The 22,758-nt window shown below is 65.6% G+C and overlaps 4 protein-coding genes across 6 annotated transcripts; 1 reads left to right on the forward strand and 3 right to left on the reverse strand.

Annotated features, from left to right (window-relative positions):
- Positions 1-217: 217 nt before the first annotated feature.
- Positions 218-4,609, reverse strand: LOC104014444 (V-type proton ATPase catalytic subunit A). The gene is made up of 14 exons (XM_087772036.1): positions 4,472-4,609; positions 4,174-4,302; positions 3,503-3,717; positions 3,214-3,351; positions 2,972-3,123; positions 2,373-2,535; positions 2,176-2,284; positions 1,801-1,923; positions 1,579-1,693; positions 1,426-1,489; positions 1,155-1,358; positions 730-824; positions 461-632; positions 218-388 (listed from the first exon to the last, which is right to left on the reverse strand). Exons 1-14 carry the CDS (start codon positions 4,584-4,586, stop codon positions 296-298), a joined length of 1,887 nt encoding a protein of 628 aa, XP_087628162.1. The 5' UTR covers positions 4,587-4,609; the 3' UTR covers positions 218-295.
- Positions 4,610-5,264: 655 nt separating this feature from the next.
- Positions 5,265-6,278, reverse strand: PFDN2 (prefoldin subunit 2). The gene is made up of 4 exons (XM_087771934.1): positions 6,156-6,278; positions 5,902-5,990; positions 5,673-5,796; positions 5,265-5,523 (listed from the first exon to the last, which is right to left on the reverse strand). The coding sequence occupies exons 1-4, from the start codon at positions 6,219-6,221 to the stop codon at positions 5,344-5,346; spliced, it is 459 nt and encodes a 152-aa protein (XP_087628060.1). The 5' UTR covers positions 6,222-6,278; the 3' UTR covers positions 5,265-5,343.
- Positions 6,279-6,290: 12 nt separating this feature from the next.
- NIT1 (nitrilase 1) lies at positions 6,291-8,548 on the forward strand. 3 transcript variants are annotated; one of them, XM_087771929.1, is made up of 7 exons: positions 6,322-6,415; positions 6,874-6,966; positions 7,070-7,330; positions 7,453-7,556; positions 7,638-7,771; positions 7,873-7,998; positions 8,259-8,548. In XM_087771929.1, coding segments are annotated over exons 1-7 (999 nt in total). In that variant the 5' UTR covers positions 6,322-6,413; the 3' UTR covers positions 8,538-8,548. The 3 variants fall into 3 exon arrangements, with proteins under 3 accessions (XP_087628056.1, XP_087628055.1, XP_087628057.1); XM_087771930.1 differs by lacking the exon at positions 6,874-6,966 and having other exon boundaries at positions 6,291-6,415; XM_087771931.1 differs by lacking the exon at positions 6,322-6,415 and having other exon boundaries at positions 6,880-6,962.
- A 205-nt stretch (positions 8,549-8,753) lies between these two features.
- Positions 8,754-21,864, reverse strand: DEDD (death effector domain containing). The gene is made up of 5 exons (XM_087771932.1): positions 20,420-21,864; positions 14,420-14,798; positions 11,052-11,159; positions 10,390-10,536; positions 8,754-10,306 (listed from the first exon to the last, which is right to left on the reverse strand). The coding sequence occupies exons 2-5, from the start codon at positions 14,742-14,744 to the stop codon at positions 9,930-9,932; spliced, it is 957 nt and encodes a 318-aa protein (XP_087628058.1). The 5' UTR covers positions 14,745-14,798; positions 20,420-21,864; the 3' UTR covers positions 8,754-9,929.
- Positions 21,865-22,758: the final 894 nt, after the last annotated feature.

A 22,758-nucleotide genomic window follows, 5' to 3' on the forward strand; every position in this document is an offset into this window, starting at 1 on the left:
GGCAGCTCAGCCCCCAAACCACATCGACCCCCCCCGATCCTCCCAGGCCCCGAGGGCGCTGCCCCCCCGACCCCCCCGGCTTTCCTCCCCTCTCCTTTCCCGGCTGGAGCAGGAAAGGGACCCCCCGCCCCCCCCGGCGAGGGTCCGGTGCCAGCGCCCGCGGGGACGGAACCGGACGCTCCCACCCACCGCAGGAAAACCACACCTGGAGGCCAAGTGCCTCCTCGGGCCCTTTATTGGGCCGGGGACTCCTGGGGGGACCCCTCCATCCCGTACCCCCCTTTTCCTGCCCCCCTCAGTCCTCCAGGTTGCGGAAAGCCGCCTGCATCTCCTCGTTGAGCTGGGTGAAGGCCGCCATGATGTTGGCTTCGCCGTCCTTCACCGGGTCCTGGGGACACACGGGAGACGGTGGCATCACCCCCTGCACCCCCCAATGGGGGTCACAGCCCCCGATGCCCACCTTGAACTTCATGGCGCTCAGCTTGTAGAGGATGTCCCCCAGGTTCTCGCGGATGGTGGCCCAGGTGACGCGGCGCTCGCCCTGCCCGGTGGCCTCCACGGCGTGCCGCGCCAGCTCGTAGAAGGTGACCATGTTGTGGAGCATCCCCACCGTCTTGTAGAAGGGGCAGAACCTGGGGGGGCCGGGGGGGTCAGGGCGGGGGCCGGGGGGGTAGTGGGGGCTGCGGGGGGCACCGGGGGCTGCGGGGGGACTGGGGGCTGCAGGGGGACCTGTCGTAGGAGGAGTAGCCGTTCTGCTGGAGGAAGTCGTCCTTGAGGAGCTTCGCCACCTCCAGCGTCACCTTGTCAGCCTCGGCGAGGGACGCCTGCGGGGGGACGGGCCTGGGGTCCCTATCCCCTGTCCCCATCCCCATCTCATCCCATATCCTATGTCCCCATCCTATCGCGTCCCCATTCATCACGTCCCCATCCCATATCCTCATCCCCACCCCAACCCCATCCCATATCCCCAATTCCATCCTCATCTCCATCCCCTCCTGTCCCCGTCCCAAATCCCCATTCCCATCCCATCCCACCTCCCCCATCCCCATCCCATCCCATCTCCCCCATCCCCATCCCATCCCATCTCCCCATCCCCATCCCAATCCCATCCCGTATTCCACATCCCACATCCCACATCCCACGTCCCATCCCACCTTGCCGACCAGCTGGACGATCTCGGCCAGCTCCTCCTCCTCCTGCAGGATCTCCCTGGCCCGGCTGCGCAGGGCGGGGAACTCGGGGTGCAGCCCCTCGTAGTGGGGCTCCAGCGCCCGCAGGTACCGGCTGTAGCTGATCAGCCAGTTGACCGAGGGAAAATGCTTGCGCTGCGCCAGCTTCTTGTCCAGCCCCCAAAACACCTGGGGGGGAGACGAGGGGTCAGGGGAGGCTGCGCCGGGATGGGGGTCCCCTGTGCGCCCCGCTCACCTGCACGATGCCCAGCGTGGCCGAGGTGACGGGGTCCGAGAAGTCCCCTCCCGGCGGGGACACGCTGCGGGGGACAGCAGGCGGGGGGCTCGGCAGGGTGCCCAGGGTGGGGGTCCCCCATGCTGCCCCCGCCCCGCGGCCCCCCGCACTCACGCGCCGACGATGCTGACGCTGCCCTCGCGGGAAGGGGAGCCCAGGCAGCGCGCTCGCCCCGCGCGCTCGTAGAAGGAGGCCAGGCGGGCGCCCAGGTAAGCCGGGTAGCCGCTGTCTGCGGGGAGCGTGGCGTCACCGGGGCGGCCGGAGCCCCTCACCGGGGCCTCGGGGCTGGCGGAGGAGCGAGGGGTTCTCCCCTGCCTCCCCGAGACCAACGCTCACCTGCCGGCATCTCAGCCAAGCGCCCCGAGATCTCGCGCAGCGCCTCGGCCCAGCGGGAGGTGGAGTCGGCCATCATGCTGACGTGGTAGCCCATGTCGCGGAAGTACTCGGAGAGCGTGATGCCTGCGCCGGCGGCACACGGCTCGCACGCTCGGCGCATGCCCCTCGCACGCTTGACGCGCCCTTCCCACGCTCGCTGCGCACTCCGGCGAGCTCACGGCTGCCCATCTGTGCACCCACCCACGCGTGTGGCTGGGTGCACAAGTGGCCTCGTGGCACGTGCACACTCACATGTGCCCGTGTGCGCTCACACAGGCTGCACACGCTCACACGAGCCATACATACGCCCCCCTGCTGCAGCAGCCCCCGACCCACCGGTGTAGATGGAGGCTTCGCGGGCGGCCACCGGCATGTTGGAGGTGTTGGCCACCAGCGTCGTGCGCTTCATGATGGTCTCCGTCCTCCCGTCCACCTCCATGGTGAGCTGGGGACGGCGTCACTGTCACCGTCCGGCCACCGGCCCCGCAGTGCTCGGCTGGCCACCACCCCGCCGCCGTGCCACCCGTCCCCACCTCGGGGAAGTCCCGCAGGACCTCAGACATCTCGTTGCCCCGCTCGCCGCAGCCCACGTAGACGATGACGTCGCTGTTGGAGTACTTGGACAGGGACTGGGAGATGACGGTTTTGCCGCAGCCGAAGGCGCCCGGGATGGCCGTGGTGCCTCCCTGCACGCACCTGGGGACGGGGACGCGTGGGGACAGCAGAGAGCGGCGGCTGCAGTCCCCTGACAGCGCCCCGCTACGTCCCCATGGAGGCAGGGGGGACCCCGGTCCCCATCCCCATCCCTCCTGGGGACTGTCCGGAGTGAGCGTGACCCCCCCCCCAATGACACCCACCAGCCCCCAGCCCCTTTTCCCCCAGCAGGACTGTCCCCACGCCTGTCCCCGTCCCCCTTCCTTGTTGCCCATCCCCATCCCTGTCCCTCATCCCTGTCCCATTCCCCATCTCCAGCTCTGTTGCTGTCCCCATCCCTGTCCCTTATTCCCATCTCCAGCCCTATCTCCATCTCCATCCCTGTCCCCATCCCCAATCCCCAGCTCCAGCTCTATCTCCGTCCCCACCCCTGTCCGCATCTCCCACCCCTGTCCCCCACCCCGCTCCCCGTCCCTACGGGAAGAGGGCGTCCAGCACCCGCTGGCCCGTCAGCAGCGGGTGATTTGCCGGCAGCTTCTCGGCCACGGGCCGGGTCTGCCTCACCGGCCAGACCTGCAGCATGGTCAGCTTCTCCGCGCTGCCCTGGAAGTCCAGCTCCAGCACCACGTCCTGCGGGGACGGAGGGACGGGCAGGGCAGCGGGGAGAGGGGACCCCGCCAGCCATCGCCCCGCCGCCCGCCGCCCCCCGTCCCCCCTCACCGAGACGCTGTAGTGCCCGGGAGGGGCGACGTAGGTGACGGTGCCCCGGCTGCGGGGCGGCACCATGATCCTGTGCTGGATGAGCGAGTTCTCCATCACCGTCCCGTAGATGTCACCGCCGGTGAGGTGGCTCCCCACCTGGCGGGGGGCGGCCGTGAGGATGCGGGACCCCGACGGGGATGGGCCGCGTCCCCCCCAGGGGCGCTGGGAGAAGGGGTGTCCCCGCGTCCCCGGGAGGCACATGGGGACACGCCGATGGGCAACCCTCCCGCCGGCGGGTCCCGCTCACCCGGACGTTCTTGCTGGGGGCGAAGTCCCAGGTGAGGTGCCGGGGCAGCGCGGGGACGTTGGTGCCCCGCGGGATGTAGATGCTGCGGGTGAGCTGGGCGATGTCCCGCAGCGGGCGCTGGATCCCGTCGAAGATGGAGCCCAGGATGCCGGGCCCCAGCTCCACTGAGAGCGGCTTCCCCGTGCGCAGCACCGGGTCCCCCACCCGCACCCCCGCTGCCCCCGCGCTCAGGAAAGGCCACCGACGAGATGTGGACAGGGACAGGGGGAGCAAAAGGGCAGGAAAAGGTGGGGGGACAGGGCAGGATGGGGGGGACAGGGCAGGGACAGGACGGCGGGGACAGGGGACAAGGGAATAGGACAGGAGGGGGGGTCAGGGAAGGACAGGGAGGACAGGACAAGGGGACAGCAGAGGACGGCAGGGACAGGACGAGGCAGGACAGAGCAGGGGGACCGGAGGGACAGGAGGGGGGACAGGGGCAGGCAGGGAGGGGGCCGGGGGGGAAAGGAAGGGCAGGACGGGGAGCTGGGGGACGGGAGGGGACAGGAGGAACGGGAGGATGGGGGGACAAGACGGGACGGGGAACGGGAGGATGGGGGGACAGAGGACGGGGAAGCGGGTGGAGGGGGTGGCGGGGAGGGGACGTGGGGACAGGCGGTGCCGCAGGATACAGGTCTCCTCGTAGACCTGGAGGGTGGCCATGTCCCCCTCCAGCCGGATGATCTCCCCCACCAGCTCGGCGTGCCCCACGCGCACCAGCTCGTACATGGCCGCCCCCGCCATGCGGGTGGCCGTCACCACTGTGGGGACAGACCGCCGTCACCCCAGCCTGTCCCCCAGCCGCCCCGCAGCCCCCGCGTCCCCAACCCCATCCCCGGCTGCTCCCCTGGCCCCGTCCCCCCTCCTGACCCCGTTTTGGGGCCAAAAAGGCTGCTGGTGTCCCCATCCCCGCGTCCCCGCCAGCGGTACCAGGCCCTGAGACGCCATGGACGGAGCCCAGCAGACTCTCCCGCTCAGCCTCCGCCAGCCGCGGCGCCCCAGCCCCCTCCATGGTGTCCCCCGCCGGCCTAGGCGTCACCGGCATTATATGGGGCCGGCGGCCGCGGGGAACCGGCCGGGCCCGGTGGCGGGCGACACCACGGGCGGGGGCTGTGTACAGTCAACAACAGCCACATCCCCTCCTGTCCCCCCCCGCCGCACCCTGGGGTGCCGCACACCGGCACGCACCGGCACACGCCGACCTCTGCCTCGCTCAGGGCGACGGTGACGCCCTCCCTCCCCGGTGCCACTGCCGGGCTCCCGTCCCCTCCTGGCTGTGTGTCCCGGGCTGCCCCCCCCCAGTCCCCGCCTTCTGGGGCGCGCACACGTGTCCACACGTGTCCACAGCTCCGGCAGCACACGCGTGTGCGCACCCCGCCACGGCTCCCCCCACCCCGGGCCTGGGGTCCCTGCCGGGGCAGCGGCTCCAGCGCTGGCCACCACCCCAGGGCCAGGGGTGCCAGCGGCTGGTGGCCGCCCAAGAATGCGGCTGGCCCCGGGAAAGCGACTCGCGGCCAGAACAAGAAAACAACGGCCGAGGCCAGCCTGGAGCCAGCACCCCCCGAGTGTCGGTGGCACCGGGTCACCCGTGGGCAGCCACGCTGCGGGGCTCTGGCCCCATTCTGGCTCCCGCGGGGCTGCACCCCCCTTTCCTGGCCCCCCTCCTCCGCCCCGGAGCCTGGGAAGCGGCAGCCACCCTCAGCGCCCACGCTTGGCCCCTGACCAAAGGAAAAAAACCAGACATTTATTTAACAAAAACACAACATGAGCAGCACTAAATAAGCAGGGGGAGGGCGGGGGAGCTACGAGACCAGGACGCCGGCCGAGCCGCCCTTGGCCCCGGCCCCCTCGGCCCCCTCCTTCGGGGGCTGCTTGGGGTCATCCTCCCCCACCAGCCGAATGTTGTGCTTCTCCCGAAACTCGTTCAGCTCCCGGCCCTTCGCCTGCAGCTGCTGGTTCAGCGTCTCGATGATTTTGCTGATCTGGGAAAAGCCGGGTGGGAAGAGAAAGCGAGGGTCGGGGGGGGCAGGCAGGAGGGCCCGGGGACCCGGAGGTCGGGGGGGGCAGGCGGGAGGGCCCGGGGGGCCGGGGGGGGCAGGCGGGAGGGCCCGGGGGGCCGGGGGTCCCTCACCTGCTCCCTGTTGCTCTCCAGGGCCGGCAGCACCTCCTTCACCGTGCGCTCCACCAGGATGCCGCCCACCATGCGGTAGCACTTGCGTGTGGGGTCCACCTCCCGCAGCGTCTCGATGACCAGGCTGGGGGAAGAAGACGAGGAGGAGGAGGAGGAGGAGGAGGCGGCGGCTGAGGCGGCGAAGGCCCCGCGGCCCCGACCCCCCCCAGACGCGGCCCCCCCCTCCCACCTGTGCTCGTTCAGCTCCAGCTCCAGCTCGGCCGCCTTCGAGGCCAGGCCCCGCTGCTCCTGCCGCAGCCGGTTGAACCGGGCCACCACCTGCGGGGACAGGGGCGGTGACGGGGCCGGGACCCCCACTGCCCGCGGCCTCCCCCCCCCGGGACCCCCCCCCCGGTGCCCGGGACACCCCCCCCCCGGGGCCAGGGACCCCCCCCCGGGGTGCCAGGGCCCCCCCCGGGACCCCCGCCGCTCCCCGGCCCGGACCTGCTCCGCCGTCAGCGCCTTCCCAGCCGGCGCCGCCGCCGGCCGCCCCTTCGCGCTGTCCGCCATCTTCCCGCACCTCCCGCGGCGCGGGCCGCGCCCCTTCCGGTCCAGAACGGAAACGGGGCGTGGCCCGGCCGGGCGCCATCTTGGTAGAGGGCAGCGGCGCTGCCCGGTGAGGCGGTGCCGGCGCCATCTTTGCTGCGGGCGCGGCTGACGGGGGGGACTTTGTCCCCGTCCCCTCGGTGCCGCCGGCGGGACATGTACGGGCCGGGGGGGCCTTGGGGCAACTTGGGCGATTGGGGGGGCTGATGGGGCCGGGGGGGGGCTGAGGTGGGGCAGAGCTGGGGGAAACTGGGGGTGCCGGGGCAGTTGGGGGGTGCCGGGGCAGTTTTGGAGGTGCTGGGGCAGTTTGGGGGTGCCGGGGGCAGTTTGGGGGGTCCTGGGGCAGTTTGGGGGTGCCGGGGGCAGTTTGGGGGATGCCGGGGGCAGTTTGGGGGGTCCTGGGGCAGTTTGGGGGTGCCGGGGGCAGTTTGGGGGATGCCGGGGGCAGTTGGGGCCTGAGCTGGGCGCTGCAGGCGGGCTGGGGGCGGCGGGGCCGCAGGAGGGGGCCGGTGGGCTGCAGCCCCCCAGTGCCGTCCCCTCGGCCGTGGGTCCCCCGGGGCCGCGTCCCCCCCGGCACAGGGACCCCCATCCCCACCCCGGCGTCCCCCTGCCCCAGGCTGAGAGCGGTGCCCCGGACCCCGCTGCGCCGCCTGCTCCCGGCTCCTCCGCGCGCCCCGAGACGCCCGCGCAGCTCCGGTAGCCCGGGCAGGTACCCCAGGCACGCGGGGGGTGACCCGTGCTGGCCCCGGGGCTGCCGCGGTCCCCTTGGGGCGGCCCGTGTCCCCGGGGCTGACGTCCGCGCTCTGCCGCAGCTGCCCGCGCTCGCCCCGCGCCATGGCGGGTGCCCCGGGCCTGAAGCCGCTGGTGGCCGTGGGCCAGGTCACCTCCACGCCCGACAAGGAGCTGAACTTCGCCGCCTGCGCCGGGCTGGTGCGGGAGGCGGCTCGTCGCGGCGCCTGCCTCGTCTTCCTCCCCGAGGGCTTCGACTACATCGGCTCTGACGCGGCGCAGACCCTCAGCCTGGCCGAGGCGCTGGACGGGGACCTGATGGGACGCTATGCCGAGCTGGCCAGGTACCGCCGAGGACCCCCGCGCTCGTCCCGCAGACCGCGGTGGCGGAGACGGAGCCGCAGGTGCCGGCTGCGGGGTCCCCATCCCCGGCGGAGCCACGGTGACGCCGGCTCCCTCTCCACAGGGACTGCGGCCTGTGGCTGTCCCTGGGCGGCTTCCACGAGCGCGGCCAGGACTGGCCGACCACGCGGCGCATCTACAACTGCCACGCGCTGCTGGACCCCGCAGGTGAGAGCCCCCGGCCTGCCCCGCTGACCGGGGGTCCCCGGCGCCGCGGACGTCCCCCTCCTCGCACCCTCTCGTTCCCAGGTCGCCTCGTGGCCGCCTACAGGAAGACCCACCTGTGCGACGTGGAGCTGGAGGGACGCGTCACCATGAAGGAGAGCAGCTTCACCAACCCCGGCGCCGAGATCGTGGCGCCGGTCAGCACGCCGGCGGGGAAGGTACGGGGTCCCTGCGGGGCGAGGGGCTCCCCTGGCTCGAGTCCCCTCGCCTCTGCCCGGGTGCCGCGTCCTCGCTGAGGTCCCCTCCTCGTCCCCGCCAGCTCGGCCTCTCCGTCTGCTACGACCTGCGCTTCCCTGAGATCTCGCTGGCGCTGCGGCGCGCCGGCGCCGAGATCCTCACCTACCCCTCGGCCTTCACCGTCCCCACGGGCTCGGCGCACTGGGAGGTGAGCTCTGCCCCACGGCTCCCGCTGCTCTCGCCGTCCTCCCTTGGCCCCCGCGGGGCTGAGCCCTCACCCCAGCGCTCTCCAGCAGCGAGCAGGGACAAATCCTGCAGCCAGGAGGGGCCAATTTAAGATAAAAAGCCTCTTTTTTGGGTGGTTAAGGGCCAGGGGGGCACCGCCATCCCCCCAAACTCCGCTCTCTGCCGCGCGTCCCCCCTGGGGGCTGCAGTCCGGCACCACCAGCAGTGCCGTGTCCCTGGCAGGTGTTGCTGCGGGCCCGGGCCATCGAGAGCCAGTGCTATGTGGTGGCAGCCGCCCAGACCGGGAAGAACCACGAGCGCCGGACGTCCTACGGCCATGCGCTGGTGGTGGACCCCTGGGGCGCCGTGGTGGCCCAGTGCCGCGAGGGACCTGGGCTCTGCTACGCCGAGATCGACCTCGACTACTTGCACCGCATCCGCCGCGAGATCCCGGTGCACAGCCACCGCCGACCTGACCTCTACGGCACCGTGGCGGCTGCGGGGCTGGCGCCGGCGCCGTGAGCCCCTCTCTGGTACGGTAAAATCCAGAGCGGGGTCACATCCACTCTGTTTCAGACTGTTTCTCCCCAAAAACGCGGCAGGAAGACGCGCTCAGGGCTCCCCGTGCCGCAGCCAGGACTGCGCCACCCTTGGTTTCAGCGTCCCCCAAGCCCCCGTGCTGCTGGGGGGGCCGGGGTCCCCCCGGTGCGGGCAGGGGCAGAAGGAAGGAGCCAGGCGCTGCAGTAGATGTTTATTTCAAGAAACCCGAAAGCTACAGAGGGAATATGACCGTTATATTGAAGTTTAAAAAATACAGAAGTCACAGAAATTACACCAAGTTGTGCCAGAATCGTCCGTAAGCGGAGGGGGGCTGCGCGCCCCCGGGGGCCACAAGCACCACGAGTCCCGGGGGGCTGCCCCCACCCTGGAGGGGATCCGCACCCCCGGAGGCCAAGCAGAACAGGGAGAAAAACCACAAAACCAGGATGGAGCTGGGGGGGGAAAAAAAAAAAACCAACAAAAAACAAAACCCTGGGGCCCCCAGGCAGAGGCTGGGGGGGAGCGGCCATTTCGGGGGCTCTCTGGGGACGGGCGGCCGTGGCCAAGGACCAGACGCTGCCTGCCACCCTCCGACGTGCGCGGGCAGAGAGCAGGCAGAGGCTCGGCTGCCTGCTGCCAGCAACAGGCAGATCGTGCCACCCCAACCTGCCTCTCATCCCACTTTGTCCCAGTTGCCAGCTGGAGAGGGGAGGGGCAGAGCCAGGCAGCCGCGGAGGGGAGGGGAGAGGCGGAGGGGACAGGCAAGAGCTTTGGGGCGTCCCTCGGCGCTGGTCCTCCCCCCGGCCCCCGCAGGGGAGGGGGACACGAAGGCACATGGTCCGGGGGACGCCGCGGACGCGGCCTGGCCAGGGGACGGTTTTACTCCTGAGAAACCCCCCGAGGCAGCGGCGGGGTTCGGGGGATAAACGGGGGGGATGCTGCCCGCGGGGCGCCCCTGGCACACGGAGCCCCCCGGGACGGTGACAGAGGGGCAGGATGGGGACAAAGCCACCCCGACCTCGGCACAGGCACCGCAGGGCCGAGCCCACCCCGGTACAAACCTCCGCCGAGCCCCCCGGCTTGCCCAGCCTCGCCACCGATGCGCCCCAGGCAGGATTTTTGCCTTTGTTGTTGTTGTTGTTTTTAATGGATACAAAATAAAAGAGAAAAAAGGAAACCGAAGCGAGAGAGGAGGTGACAGGACAGGAAAGGGGTGAGGACACACGTAAGCCTCCGGCGCTCCCCGCGGCTCCAAGCCCAGAGCTGCACGGTACCGGGCAGGGGTTTCAATCATCTTTTCCTTTTCTTTTAGAAAAAAAAAAAAAAAAGAAAAAAAAAAGAGAAGGAAAAAGCTTGGATCCCACCGAGCAGCCGTCAGGGAGCCGTCTGCAGCATCAAGTTCCTCAGGAGTTTCTGGCGCCCGACCTCATAATCCTCCTCGTCCACATTGACCAGCAGTTTGATGGCTTCGTGGCCCACGGCTTGCTTGAGCGAGTCCGTGATGAAGACACCCTTGAGGGCTTCCAGCAAAGAGCCGTTGATGTAATCGCGCCAGAACGCGTCGAGGTAGGTGAGCTCTGAGAATTTTATGTCACAGATGATGGAGCCCAGGTCCCGGGACTTCAGGATGGTGTTGGCCTGGTTGAAGCGTTCGAACTGACGCTCCAAGGGGTCCTGCTTGTTGGAGAAGACGTTGCCTTGCAGCGCCGTCTCGTGCTGGCAGTACTCGGCTCGGACTCGCAGGCGGATGTCTGAGGGAAGCGGGGAGGGCGGTGAGTGCTCCGGCGTGGGGCCGGGGACCCCCAAACCCCGCGAGCCCCCCCGAGGCTCTTACCACAGGTCTGCTTCTCCTTCGGGTCCGGCGTCGCCGACTTCCTCCTCTTGCGCTGGCTGCTGAGGAGGGTCCTGCCGCGGCCGGGCCGCTTGGTACAGATCTGGGGTCCCGCGGAGGAGCAGCAGACCACGGGGTGGTGGGGAGGCACTGCGCGGGGAGAGGGGACGCTGAGCCCCCTGCTCTGGCTGGGGCCGCCCCGAGGAGCCGCTCACCCTCGCTGGGTGCGCTCCAAACCTGTGTTTGAGCACTTCTGCTCCCTCCCGAGCCAAGCGCCAGCCCTCCCCTCCTTCCCACACCGCTGTCACCCTCCCGGTTGTTCCCCCATCCCAGATGCTCGTCCTGAGGGGTGTCCGACAGCTCCAGGAGCCCGCACAAGCCCCGAGAGGGGAACCCCAAATCGCACCCCGAGACCAAGCGGCCTCCCCACAGCACTGCGGTTCAGGGAAGGGACGTCAAACTCCACGCTCGATGGTCCCCCAGACTGCGGGGACCGCGGCAGCAGGGTCAGACGTCACTTCAGCAGGGACGGAACCGTCACCGCCAGCCAGAGGCGAGTCCCCGTGCTCCCAGTGGGAGCAGACAAGGGAAGAGCAGGATGGTCCCGCTGAATTCCCCCAGACTGAATCCCCAAATCCCCACGGACCAAGCCCCGAGGTTCCCACCTGATTTGTGGGGGTGGCCAAGCCCGTGCTCCGCCTCGCTGTGAGCCCGGGGCGTCACGTAGCGAATGGACGTCTCCTCCAGGTACTTGTCCACCAGGTCCGGACACACTGGAAGAGAGAGGGGACACGGGTCCCTGCAGGAGCGAGGCCTCTCCCGACACGGCGGGTGCCAGCACATGCTGAAGCAGCACGTCGAGCGGCCGTTTCTCCAGCCGGTCCTCTCGGAAGCGCTGGGTTTGGGAGCCAAGCTGCAGCCGGGGCGCAGGAGAGGCCGTGTCCATTTGTTACCAGAGCTACTCCCAACACCCAGCCTCCGAGCAGGCCCGCGGCGTCACACACGCAATCCCGTGGGAGAAAATCTGGCCAAGGCAGGCAGCGCCTCCGATGCCGCTCCTGCACCGCGGTGGCCGCCGTGCCGGCACAGTACCGGGTCGTATGTACCTGGCGATCCCTCAGCCCAGCCCTGGATTCATCCCGCACTCCCTACGCGAGCTCGCGTCAGTCCGAGCAAAGGTCTGGGGGAGCAGCCACCGCTCCTCCTCCCCTGCAGCCCCAGTGGCAGCTCCAGGCCCCCGGGACGGACCCGGCTGCTTGAAATGCCTTAGGATAAACTGGCCTACACCCAGAACGTTAAGCCTACGTTATTTATCCGACTTCAGCAGACCAAACTTTGGAAGTAACACGCGGGCAGGACACGGGGTTTTGAGGAGAGTCAAGCTGCTGAGCAGAAGCAGCTGCTGAGCAAACATTCTGGGGTGAAAAAAGTTGTTTTTGCGGGCTGGGACATTTTCTGCAGGTTGTTTTTGTCCAGCTGGGTGAGCTCAGAGCACTGGCTGTCCCCGGGCAGGATCCCTCCCATCCCCGCCAGACCGAAGCCGGCCAAGGCCGCGGGTCTCCCTGGCTGCCCCCGCCGCTCTCTGCCTTCGCCCAGCCGGCCCCGGCCGCTCCGAGCTAATTCGGGACAGGGTTTCGCTCCTTTGCGGAGCCATGAATATGAATGAGGCAGAAGGAGACGAGACCTGGCTGCTGCGAGGTCTGGAAGGACGCGGGAACCAGAAACGAGAGTCAGCTCGTTAAGGCCAGAGGAGACTTCCTTCCAATCAATCCCACCTCTGTAAACGCAAAGCACTGTGCATTATAAACCACATGTAAAGTGCCTTTCTTAATAAAGCTTTTTGAAATGCTATTTTTGCACATTTAATTAAACCCTTTCCACCCAAGCGCGGCTGGAGACATGGCAAGGAGATCTCACAGGTACGGAGCATCGCTCCTCGCACGGCGGCAGCGTGCAGGGACACGAACGCTGACCTCCAGCTCCCGGACCGCAGGCAGGTATCGCACTTTAGTATCACTCCACCCGTCTCACCCCGAAATCACCAAAACCTGACACGGGGAGGGCTGGCCTGGGTTCAGCCAGCCGAGGTACAGCAGCCAAGTGCCCCTTCAGTTCGGATTTTTGCACCCAACAAGCAAAGCGCTGCTCGAGAGACAAAAATAATGCTCCAACACCCCCAAACCTGGGGGACGCAGAGCCGCGGACCCGCCCGCATGCCCCGTGGAATCGGCATCACTGGAAACCTCCCCAATCCAAGCACCGCACAGCTGGTCTGCGTAGCGTGCCCGCCCGCTGCCTTCCCTTTTCCTCCAGTTATTCTTGGCGTGGTGCACAGGAAGAGGGCCGGAGGATTGCACCGGCGCTGGTAAACAGCCTCTCACGTGCCGCTTGCACCGAGCCGCGGTGCCAGCTGCCCTGCGAGGGGGGCCTGCGGGCAGCGGAGCCGGCAGCGACAGCAGGGGAACAGGCTGGGATCCATCCCTGGCACAGCCGCGTCCGTGAGCCGCGCACGGGGCAGAGCGCGTGCTCCCGGCTCCCAGAAAAGGCCGGATAACGGGAAAATCCTCGTGGCATCTGGTCTGAGCCGCAGAGGCAGGGCTGTAGGTGCGGGCAGGGCTGCCCTGCGCTCGGGCTCCATCCTGCAAGGTCCATCAGGGCTGGAAGTTTCTGGGGTTTCGGAGCGGCACAAGGCAGCAGCTGCCACCAAAAGCAGCGTCCCCGTCCCGATACTGGTTAGGAAGCGACTGAGCAAAAAACCCCATTAATTTTCAAGCCGCCCGATCCAGTTCCCCCCCAGGGCAGGACGGAGGCCGCAGGCAGCGCGGGACCACGCTCCTGGTGACAGCCCCAGCTCAAAGGGTTTGTTCACACCCGCGCGGCTGTCCCTCCTCTCACCCCCTAACAACGGGGAGTTTTTAATGCCTGCCTCTACTTGCGCTCACTGCTTTCCCAAGCGCTGGCGGGGAACGGCACCGTTGCCCACGGTGTGAGCAGAAACCGGGGAGACTCAGCAGCCTGGAACTGCCAAGAAAGCCCAATTATCCTAATTTAAAGCAAAAGATGCAAATTTCAGAGGTTGAATCCTGCTGGAGCAGCTGCCTTACACATCCCCTGCAACAAGTGCGCTCTCCTTCATGACTCCTCCACTTCTGGTTAATTTGGGTACGTTCTTTGAACTGTAAATTCAGGTTTTTTGTCAACAAAAGGCACAGGGCCAAGCCAGTGGAGGGTGAGGGATCGGCTCAGCCTGGCAGTGACCAAAACCCCACCAAATTACCCAGATCCGAAGGGCCGGGTCGCTGCTGGGGTCTCCAAGCCAGGAGAGAGCGAGCGGAAAAGGAGTGGCCAAAAGAGGAGAGTCTGGGGCATCCCACCAGAAAATGGGTGAGGAAAATAAATCCGAATTTGGACAAGGGTTTCTCACCCCGGCCTCTCTGCGTGCTGCACACTGCAGGACCGACAGCACCAGCTCGGGAGGACATCGGTCATCTCCCCAAACTCGCCTCGGCCCCGAGAGGACGAGCGGGTTTCCCCCGAAGCCAACGGCACACCGAGCACAGCAGCTGCTAGCCTCCCCTCCTCGCACCCCGGCACAGCCCCGGCGCTGCCCACGGCATCTCGCCCCAGGTCGGACTTCGGGTCGAAAGGAGCATTTCCCTAAAAACTAGAGATGAGCAGCGGGAGCTGGGAGAGCCAGGGGTCAGAGGCTCAGAGCTGGGAGTCGTGGAGCTGCACAGCACACAGCAGGAATCCCAGTTCTCTGCTGCCGAAGAAAGACGGAGACCTCGGCGCTTGCCAGAAACAAAACGAGGCTTTAACCCCTCCAAGATGGTGCGTGGGCGCTTGCTAAAACCCTATAAAATATCCTTTTGCCTCCTCTGCCTGCATTTCCCCGCTGTCCTGGCAGCCGTTTGTCCCCGGGGTCCTCTAACCACCACGCCTGCAGGGCGTCAGCGAGGAGAAACAGGAGAGGGCTGAATAAGGACGCGAGCTTCGTTAGGGAGCAGGCCAGGCTGCCAGCGGCGTCACTTACCGGCCCGTCGCCTCTTGAGGGTGACGTAGGGCAGCAGGTCGTGGCGAGTGATGATCCGCAGCAACTGCAACACCTGTCGGAAGTTGGTCTCGTCGCAGCGGCCCTGCCGCTCCAGCGCCAGCAAGAAGTCCCGGCCGCTGCGGATCATCCCCCTCTCGTAATCGTCGATCACGTCCACGAAGAGGAACGAGAGCACCCGCACGTCCCGGTGGGTCAGGTGGGTGCCCACGATGTCAAACATGCGGTGCAAGCTGTAGAGCCCGTGCTCCCGGTCGCCCCGTTCCTCCGGCCAGGCTTGCGCTCGGCTCCGTTTGAAGGTGGCCATCTTGCACCGCTGCCGGCACGCGCCGAGCCGGGAGCTCCTCTTAGCGCCGCAACCCTAGAAGACAAAGAGGGCCAACAGGCTTTAATCCCTTCCCTGTCGATACTTGAGGAAAAACCCCACTCTACATCCCTCCACCACATCTCCATGCTCAGCAGCGACTTGTTCTTTCCTCTGCTGGAGCATCTTACAACAAAAATCGAGGGTTGGGTACCAGACCAACGGCACCGGGCTCTGCCAGCACCGACAGGTCTCTGCCACGTTAACTTATGAACCCAAACACCGTCTGGCAGAAACGCCCACGAGCTATGGCACTCAGTGGCAGGGCTCCAGACCACAGCCCAGGCGAGGACCGGTGTCCTCTACCCCAGCAAAACGAGGCCCCGCGTCCCCTGGCAAAGCCGAGCAGGCGGCTCGACAGCCCCAGCTAAACCCCCTGCCGCCGCACCAGCGGGCGCTAACCGCACAAAGCCATTCGGTGCAGCCACCGGTATTGTGCCGAAACATCAAGGGAGAAGCAAATCAGCCGCTCGGCAGGCCCCGACCTGTTCAGCTTCAAAGTCAGAGGAGAGCGAGCCTCGTCGGATTGGCTTCAGCGGCCGACTCGGGGCTCACCCTCCTCATCTCAGCAGGTTTCTCGCCCGGTTACAGCCCCCCCGGGGAAGCTCCCCATCACCCTGCCGTCACCCGGCTCTTTCAGCGGCACCGGCAGCTTCATTTCTTCACCGAGAGCTGCAGGGAGTCACGCACCCAGCTGAAAAGAGGAGAGACCCGCAGGAATTGCGGCCCTTGTCTGGCCTCCTTCAAGGATCGAGCACTGTCACAGCCAAGCGGGTGACATTAAGGCGTCCCACAACGGGGACGGCACTGTGCCACTGCACGAAGTCAGCCATGATTCACGCCAGGAGCCGGTGATGAGCCATTCGGCAACGCCAGTCACTCGGGGCACGCGGCTATCGGGTGAGGAGCGAACCATGCTGCACGGCTTACCCCCAGAGCTACTGGGAGGGGGCTTCGGACCCCCAAAGTGCGTTGAAGCGCCTGCAGCGGCTCGGGCTCGGGGCTGGTGGTAGCCCCGGTGGCAAAAGGGCACCTGCATCGCGCACGCCCTCGGTGCGCTGGCACGCATGCCGTACAGGGGAGTCATGCGCTGCTGGATATACCCTAAGCGACGGCCCTCGTTAGTTTAACCACGTCAGGAGCCCTCCTCCCCACGGGACACCGGACCAGCGGCCACGCAAGAGCCGAGATTGCAGTCGGATTGCAGCACCGGGCCGCGGCTCCCTCTCCCCTCAGGGAGCTCACCCCAGCCCAGCCGGCGTCACCACGGAGCGGCTCTGCTTGGTTACGGTTCCCAAAACAGTGAGACGGTGGCGTAAACATGGGACACCGGGAGGAATCTCCCGTCCGTTCCCGGCACAGCCTCTGACTCACGCTCTGGCCCCGGGCAGGCAGAGGAACGGGGAGCCCTCGACAGGGCCCGTCTCCACTCCGGCGGCCACCCATCTAGCAGGGCACCAGCAGGGTTTTAAATTCCTATTGTAAAATGCAAATAGCTTAAATTAAAAATGTGTTGAGTGACTGCTGCTCTGAAATTGGTCTGACAGCTCTGGCTGGGGAGGAGATGGCACTATATACTGTATAGGTTCCCCCCAAGTGGAAAAGTCGTATAAATGCAGCTTCTATTGAAGATATTTCTTGGTGCAAACAGCCCGTAGCCATCTCCATGCAGGAGAGAGGGGAGAAAAACCAGGATAAAGCACCCCAGCTCTTCTCCAGCAGCTCCCCCTGCCCCAGGGGCCGAGCCACATCAGCTCCACAGGGAAGTGGGAGCGCTGGGCTGCATCCTGGGAGAGGGAACGGATTTCTCCCATCTTGTGAACCCTGTGAAGGGCCGTTTTGGAGAGGCCTTTACCAGGAGCTCCGGCTGCATCACTACAGAATATCAACGGGCAGCACATGGTAATTGCGTGAACACAGAATAGAAGTGTGGAAAAAAAAAAAAAAAAGGAGACAAACAATCCTTAGTCTTGATCGTCACGGTCATGAGCAGAAAAAACACCGAGAGCAACCAGAGTGTTTGCCAAAAGCCACATTTCAAGCTGACGGTAAAGTCCCCGGCGCTCCTTGGCTGCATCCAGACCGGTTTTGGTGCTGTGGCACCGGTGTCGGCCAGTAAACGAACCCACGCGCCGCTCGCGTGACGGCCCGGTGGCTCGAGTGGCAGCCAGCCCCGCTCCGCTCCCACCCTGCCGCTGGGCTTTGCGGGCGTCGCACACATGCTCCGGTCCCGGGTTTTGCAGTGGGAGCTCCAAATATTCCCACACAAAGCAAAATACAAAAGAAACAAGCACGGGAGGCGCGAGGCGAGGTCTCTGCTTTCTTCTCAGTGTCCTGTAAGCAGCTCCGAGATGAAAAACTGAACATAAACCACACGCCCAGGCAATTAGCTGATAAGTGGGTTTACACCACAACATCTTCCCCAGGCAGCCCCAGAAACCCGCCCTCTGTCCCCAGCGCAGCGCCCTTTCCACCGGCCCCGCGAAACCGGGAGGAACCACCCGAACCGCGGCAACGGCAAGCGCCGGGCGCAGCTCTCTGGGACCCTCTCCTATAGCATTTCATTTAAAACAGCTCATTTTTCTGCAGTCGGGTTTGCCGAGCGCCAAATTGCACAAACCCAAGGCAGAAATTAGGCAGACGCTATCTTTTGATTATTTAGTACCAACCGCCCTGGAATTACATTGCATTTTTTCTTCCAGGGAGGCAAAAAAAAAAAGTAATTTGACATTGTGCTGCCTAAACACAACAAGAGGAGATTCCGCAGAAAGAGACTTTATGTGGGGGGAAGTACTGAGTCCCGGGGGGCAGCTCCTTACAGCTGCACCACCCAAAACCACAGAAAGCTGTTAAATTTATTGTCAAGCAGGGGATTCCAGCGGCCGCTACTTGGAAGAGATCCCCACTTCCCCTCGCCTTTGGCTCTCCTCCCGCCTTAAACCCACAGGATCGGAAGGCTGGAGCGCTTTGCTGTGCACATACATTAAAAAAACCCCTAAAATCCTGTGATTTTCCTCAAGGAACAGCCCCACCGTGAGTGTTCGGAGCAGGAAAGATCTCCCAGCAGGAGATGAGGAGCTGCTTGTGCCCCGGCTGGCCAATTGTGCCGTGGCTCTGCCGTACCGGGGCAGAAGCGACGAGGCACACGCGTCCCCGAATACCCCTGCCCACCCTTGGCACAAACGAGCAGCACATCACACCTTCCGCAGCGCTCCAGGATCATTACAATAATTTCAGGTGAACAGGAAAAACAAGCTTTTGGTGCCTACAAAGCTCCACGGTTAATCAGTCTGAGACTTACTCAAACATTGACTTAACCCATGCGGATGCCGGGGATTTGTGCCACTGAAGTTCAGGTAAGTACCACAAAAAGGCCCCTCCCGACAGCGCGTTCCCGCCTGGGTGGGCACGGAAATCAAATACCAACTCCAAGTCAGAATTGGCTTTGAGATGAATTTTCCAGCGCAGCCCTGTCCCAGCCTCCTCCGTCCGGCACGCTGCAAACAGATGCGAGGGAGACACCTAGTCGCGCTTTCGCCGCAGACCAGACCCGATCCTGCTCAGCTCGGGCGAGGACCGGCTGCGGAAGAGCCGGATGAGCGGCACCGCGGAGCCTCGGCAGACGCGCGAAGCCCGAGGCAGAACCAGAACCCAAACGCCAACTTTCCCAAGGCCCTCGATTACCAAAGAGAAGGAAACGCAAACAGAAACAAACAGCCAAGCGCTTTGGTTTCGCCACCCCAGCAGCAGTTAAGCCGGAGGTTTCCTCCTCTCCTCTGCAGACACCTTCAACTTGAAACTGCCTTGCGAAGGGCAATTAGTCTGGAGTCGCTCCGGCTGCCGGGCTCACCCCAGCTCTCCTCCCGACAGCTCCCGTGGTCGCCATCACGCCAAACCTGCGTTTCTTCCCCTCTCCTTCTTTGGGAAAGAGCTCAGCCGCCCCGCAGCTCACCGCACGCGTTTGGCGAGCTGCGGGCACGGATCCCATCCGTCGGGACAGCAGTCCTGGCCCTAAACCTCAGCCTGTAGCTGCCTCCTCTCCCAGGAGCCCGGGACTGCGCCGGCCAGGCCACAGGCTCGGGAGCCACTCGCCGAGGCCACTCGCCTGCTGCTTTTTTGTGGGACCAAACACCTGGCCGCACGGTTGGCGAATCTTCCCGATTCCCGGGCCGGCAGATGGGACGCTGGCTGCGGTGACCGTGGTGCGGCCACCCCAACACCCGTCCCAGCGCTCTCGTCACCCCGAGGCATCGCACCCGTGGGACAGGTAACCGCAGCGGCAAACTCGCTATGGGACAGGATGGATTAATGAGAAAAGCGGGGATATTGACGGTTCCTGCTCTGCAGAAGACGAAGCGATCAAAGGGAGCTGAGAAGAAATAAGATTAATCCACAATTGTCCTCTTTGGAGGTTTTTTTCTTTTTTTTGACCTTCCCTCTGTGGCATGGTGTATCTGGGTCAGCGCTGGTGAGGGGACAGCGGGTCTGAGCCAGTACAATAACGCCCACAAGGCAGAAAAAAAATCCTAAACCCACGACGAATTACAGCAAAGCCGCTAGTCCCAGCCCAGCAAAACACACTCGATTTCACCGGCAGGAGACGAGCGCGCACGGCCGTCCCCGGACACCCGATGGCAGGGGAGGCGGGAGGAGGAGGAGGGAGCGTTCAGCCACGCTGCGTCACCAGACAAAGTGCCAGTAACCCCACGAGAACGGGCCAGATGCAGAAATAGTTCTGCTTGCCGTTGTTTCAGGGTGGATTGGGGGGGTTTTTTGGTGCATGGGTTTAGTTGGGGGGGATTTTTATTTTTAAGTGCACAAAGTGCTTTTCCCTTCCATTCATCGCCCTGTCTAATTCCTGCCACCTCAATTAATCCCCCAATCTAATTTCTGCCACTGAGTGGCAACTACAGCCTTGATTTCCAATGCCAGTAATGCCCGCCCTGACCAGCACCGGCCCGGCAAGGGCACCCTGCAGAAACACCCCTCTCGGGTTACTGCCAGGGTGCCGAGACGGAGCAGCACCACCACCACCACCAGCCGGGAACAGCGCCCGAGCCGCCACACACCAGCAGGGAGAAGAGGAAAATCCTAACTCAAATCCCAAAGCTGGAAACTCCCAGCAGCACCGGAACTGCTCTCCCCAAGCCTCCCTTACGCCGGCACGTAACCGCACGCGACGCTCGAGCCATGGAAACGGGAGCGCGGGCAGGGGACGCGCCGCCAGCGACGTCAGCTGGACAGCGCCGCCAGGTCCCCTCCGGAGCCCTGGATCGCTCCCAGCAGCTCATGGGGAAGGCACTGGGCAGCCGGCTTTACCCATCTCGCCCTTTACAACAGCAAAAAGAGGCCTGATCAGGATTCACCTGCAGCCAAGCTTCCCAAACTGCTCCGAGCCAGGACAATTAGGCCAACCGCAGAGTTACGAACGCAGGCAGGCACCCATCGGACCCGAGATACAAATCTCAGTGAGGCCAGGCTCCGTGCGCGGAGGACTGAGCCCCTCCCAATCCGTTCCCGACAGCACAAGGCTCACGCGAGCAGCTCCTTACGGGAGAGGAGGGGTGGGCGAAGCCTCAGTACATTAGGGAAAAAACCAAACACATAGGAACACCCACCTTAGCGAGGAGCTCTTCTGGTCTTGCTTATATCCGCGATTCCAACAGCGGCCAAGCGAGAGTGTTTCTAAGAAGTCTTCTATCCCCTTTTCTCCTTGACTTTTTAAATAAACTACCCAACAAAACCACGGAAGCTCCTACAGAGAGTTTGACGTACAGCTCTTGTAGCAGGGAAGCCAAACTTCCAGAGTCGGGTATCGGCGGTCAGTGTTAAAGCTGGTCGACTTGCCAGAAGCCACCCAATTTTTTTTTTTTCCCCAAAAACCTTCTTTTTTTCCTACTTAATAATTTATTGACACAGGGAGGAGGAAAAGGAAAGTCCGGAACTCGCCCTGCGCTCTCTAGGTCATTTCTTTTTTTACAGACACCATTCCTGAAGAACTAACTCCCCTGTTCCCTTCTTACCGGCAGGACTTAACGCCGCCCTCACAAACCCAGGCGACAGGCAGGGTGCTCAGAATACCTTAAACCTCGATTTGCTTTCTTAGTATAGCAACTCCTCCAGAAACTGGATCGGGTTAAGTGATAAACCTTAATAAAAAAGCCAAGAGAAGGTCATCTGAACTGGGTTATTCTTTTAAAATTCAGCCCATACCTTCTCCTTCGCGTTCACTCACAACGAGAGCGCCCGTCTCCTCCCCACCAGCTCCCTAAGACCAGCTTATCCCCAGGAGAGCGCCCGCTGGGCCGGAGGAGCCGCGCTCCGTCCCAACCCCTACAGCCCCGCCGCCCCACCTCCGTGTTAAACGCTAACAAATAAAAACCTCTGAACTCCCAGAAGTTAAGCCGAAAGCTCCCAAAATACAGCGCTAAGCCACCAGAAGAGGGTGATCCGACGGCGGCCGAGGCCTCGCTGCGCCGCTCGGTTCTTCCCTCCCCGTTACCGGCACATGCCGCAGCAGCCCGGCAGCTCCCGCCGCCCGGCTCCGGCCTCCCCCCGCAGCGGGGGAGCACCCGGCTTTTCCAACCCTCCCGGTCGAAAGCCCAGCACCCGCCGCTCGGGGACGGCCCTGTCCTCCCCGTCAGGCCCCGGCAACGGCGGGGGCGGGGAGGGGCCGCCGGCCCGAGGGGGGGCTCCGCGGGCTGCCGAGGGGAGCGGCTCGGCCCCGCGGCCACGGCACTGCGGGCCCCCTAGGCCCCCATCCCCCGGGCACCCGAGGCCTCTCCTGCGCTGCCCCTGCCCGGCACCGGGCCACGCTGAGCAGGGGGGGGGGCGGCCTGGGCCCGTCCCCTCACCCGCAGGGACCGCCGAGGGCTCCCTTACGCCGCCCCCGCCATGCCCGCCGGCTCGGCCCCCACTGCGCTGTGCCGGCCCCGCTGGCGCTGCGGGGCCGCCCGGGCTGAGGGCGCCGCGGCCTCCCCCTCAAGGCCGGCCCAGGCTCGGCGCCGCCATGTTAGCTCCGTCCGCTCCGCTCCCCGCTCGCAGGCGGCCGCCGCGGCTCCGGCGCGACGCAATATCCGGCGCCGCGGCCCCGCCCCCTCGCACGGTGCGGCCCCGCCCACATCCGGGGCCACGCTCACCTCTCCGCCTTCGTTCCCATTGGGAGAGCCGGGGAGCGCGGCGCCCTCTTGGGTACGGGCAGGGGGGCGAGCCCATCCGGGTCACCGGCCGCCCGCTTCAGCGCCCTTCGGAAGCATCGGCAAGCGGCCGCCATGTTGGATAAGGGCAAGATGGCAAGGCCGCCACGCCCTGAGGGCACGTGGGGGTGCGGCCGCCATCTCGGGAGAGGGCAGGCGGGGTCCGCCGGGCGCGGCTTCGCGCCTATTGCGAGGCGTGAGGGGGCGCCGCCATCTTGACTGAGGGCAGAGCGGCAGCGCGAGGGCGGGGAGGGGGGCGCAGGGGTGTCCCTGGGGTTGGGGGGCTCCTTGGGGGCCTCCTGGGGGGGGCGGGGGTTGGGGGGCTGTGAGGAAGGGGAGGCGCTTGGGGTGGGGGTGGCTGGGGGGTGCTGAGGATGGGGGGTCCTGGGGACAAGAGGGGGCTCAGGGGGACAAGGGGGGGCCTGGGGACAAAGTGGGGGGCTCTGGGAACAAGGGGGGGCTCATGAGGACAAAGGAGGGGACCCTGGGGACAAAATGGGGGGGCTCTGGGGACAAGGGGAGGGGGCCTGGGGACAAATTGGGGGGGGGCTCATGGGGACAAGGGGGGGCGTGGGGACAAAGGGGGGCTCAGGGGGACAAGGGGGTCCCTTGGGGACTGGGGGGTCCTTGGGGGGGGCCCTGGGGACAGGGGGACCCCCCCTTTTTTGGGGCGCCCCGGGCGGGGGGGGGCGGGGAGCCGTGCGCCACGCGTGGGGCGCTGCCGCGGGGGCCCACGCCCCGCCCGGCCCAATTAGCGGTAA

Source organism: Nipponia nippon, unplaced genomic scaffold, assembly GCF_047370975.1.
Source record: "Nipponia nippon isolate SJK-2023a ecotype South Korea unplaced genomic scaffold, ASM4737097v1 scaffold_36, whole genome shotgun sequence".
Classification (NCBI taxonomy): domain Eukaryota; kingdom Metazoa; phylum Chordata; class Aves; order Pelecaniformes; family Threskiornithidae; genus Nipponia; species Nipponia nippon.

What these genes read in the sequence shown, in the direction of transcription:
- LOC104014444 (XM_087772036.1), bottom strand. Translation starts at nt 4,586, where the DNA reads ATGCCGGTGACGCCTAGGCCGGCGGGGGACACCATGGAGGGGGCTGGG. An exon ending in CCACGCTGGGCATCGTGCAG is followed by an intron (nt 1,359 to 1,425) that starts GTGAGCGGGGCG and finishes TCTCCCCCCCAG; the next exon opens with GTGTTTTGGGGGCTGGACAA. An exon ending in TCGTCCAGCTGGTCGGCAAG is followed by an intron (nt 825 to 1,154) that starts GTGGGATGGGAC and finishes GTCCCCCCGCAG; the next exon opens with GCGTCCCTCGCCGAGGCTGA.
- PFDN2 (XM_087771934.1), bottom strand. Translation starts at nt 6,221, where the DNA reads ATGGCGGACAGCGCGAAGGGGCGGCCGGCGGCGGCGCCGGCTGGGAAG. An exon ending in CTGGAGCTGAACGAGCACAG is followed by an intron (nt 5,797 to 5,901) that starts GTGGGAGGGGGG and finishes TTCTTCCCCCAG; the next exon opens with CCTGGTCATCGAGACGCTGC. An exon ending in TGGAGAGCAACAGGGAGCAG is followed by an intron (nt 5,524 to 5,672) that starts GTGAGGGACCCC and finishes GGCTTTTCCCAG; the next exon opens with ATCAGCAAAATCATCGAGAC.
- NIT1 (XM_087771929.1), top strand. An exon ending in CGCGCTGCTGGACCCCGCAG is followed by an intron (nt 7,557 to 7,637) that starts GTGAGAGCCCCC and finishes TCTCGTTCCCAG; the next exon opens with GTCGCCTCGTGGCCGCCTAC. An exon ending in CGGGCTCGGCGCACTGGGAG is followed by an intron (nt 7,999 to 8,258) that starts GTGAGCTCTGCC and finishes TGTCCCTGGCAG; the next exon opens with GTGTTGCTGCGGGCCCGGGC.
- DEDD (XM_087771932.1), bottom strand. Translation starts at nt 14,744, where the DNA reads ATGGCCACCTTCAAACGGAGCCGAGCGCAAGCCTGGCCGGAGGAACGG. An exon ending in CCTCAAGAGGCGACGGGCCG is followed by an intron (nt 11,160 to 14,419) that starts GTAAGTGACGCC and finishes TCTCTCTTCCAG; the next exon opens with TGTGTCCGGACCTGGTGGAC. An exon ending in TGGCCACCCCCACAAATCAG is followed by an intron (nt 10,537 to 11,051) that starts GTGGGAACCTCG and finishes CTCCCCGCGCAG; the next exon opens with TGCCTCCCCACCACCCCGTG.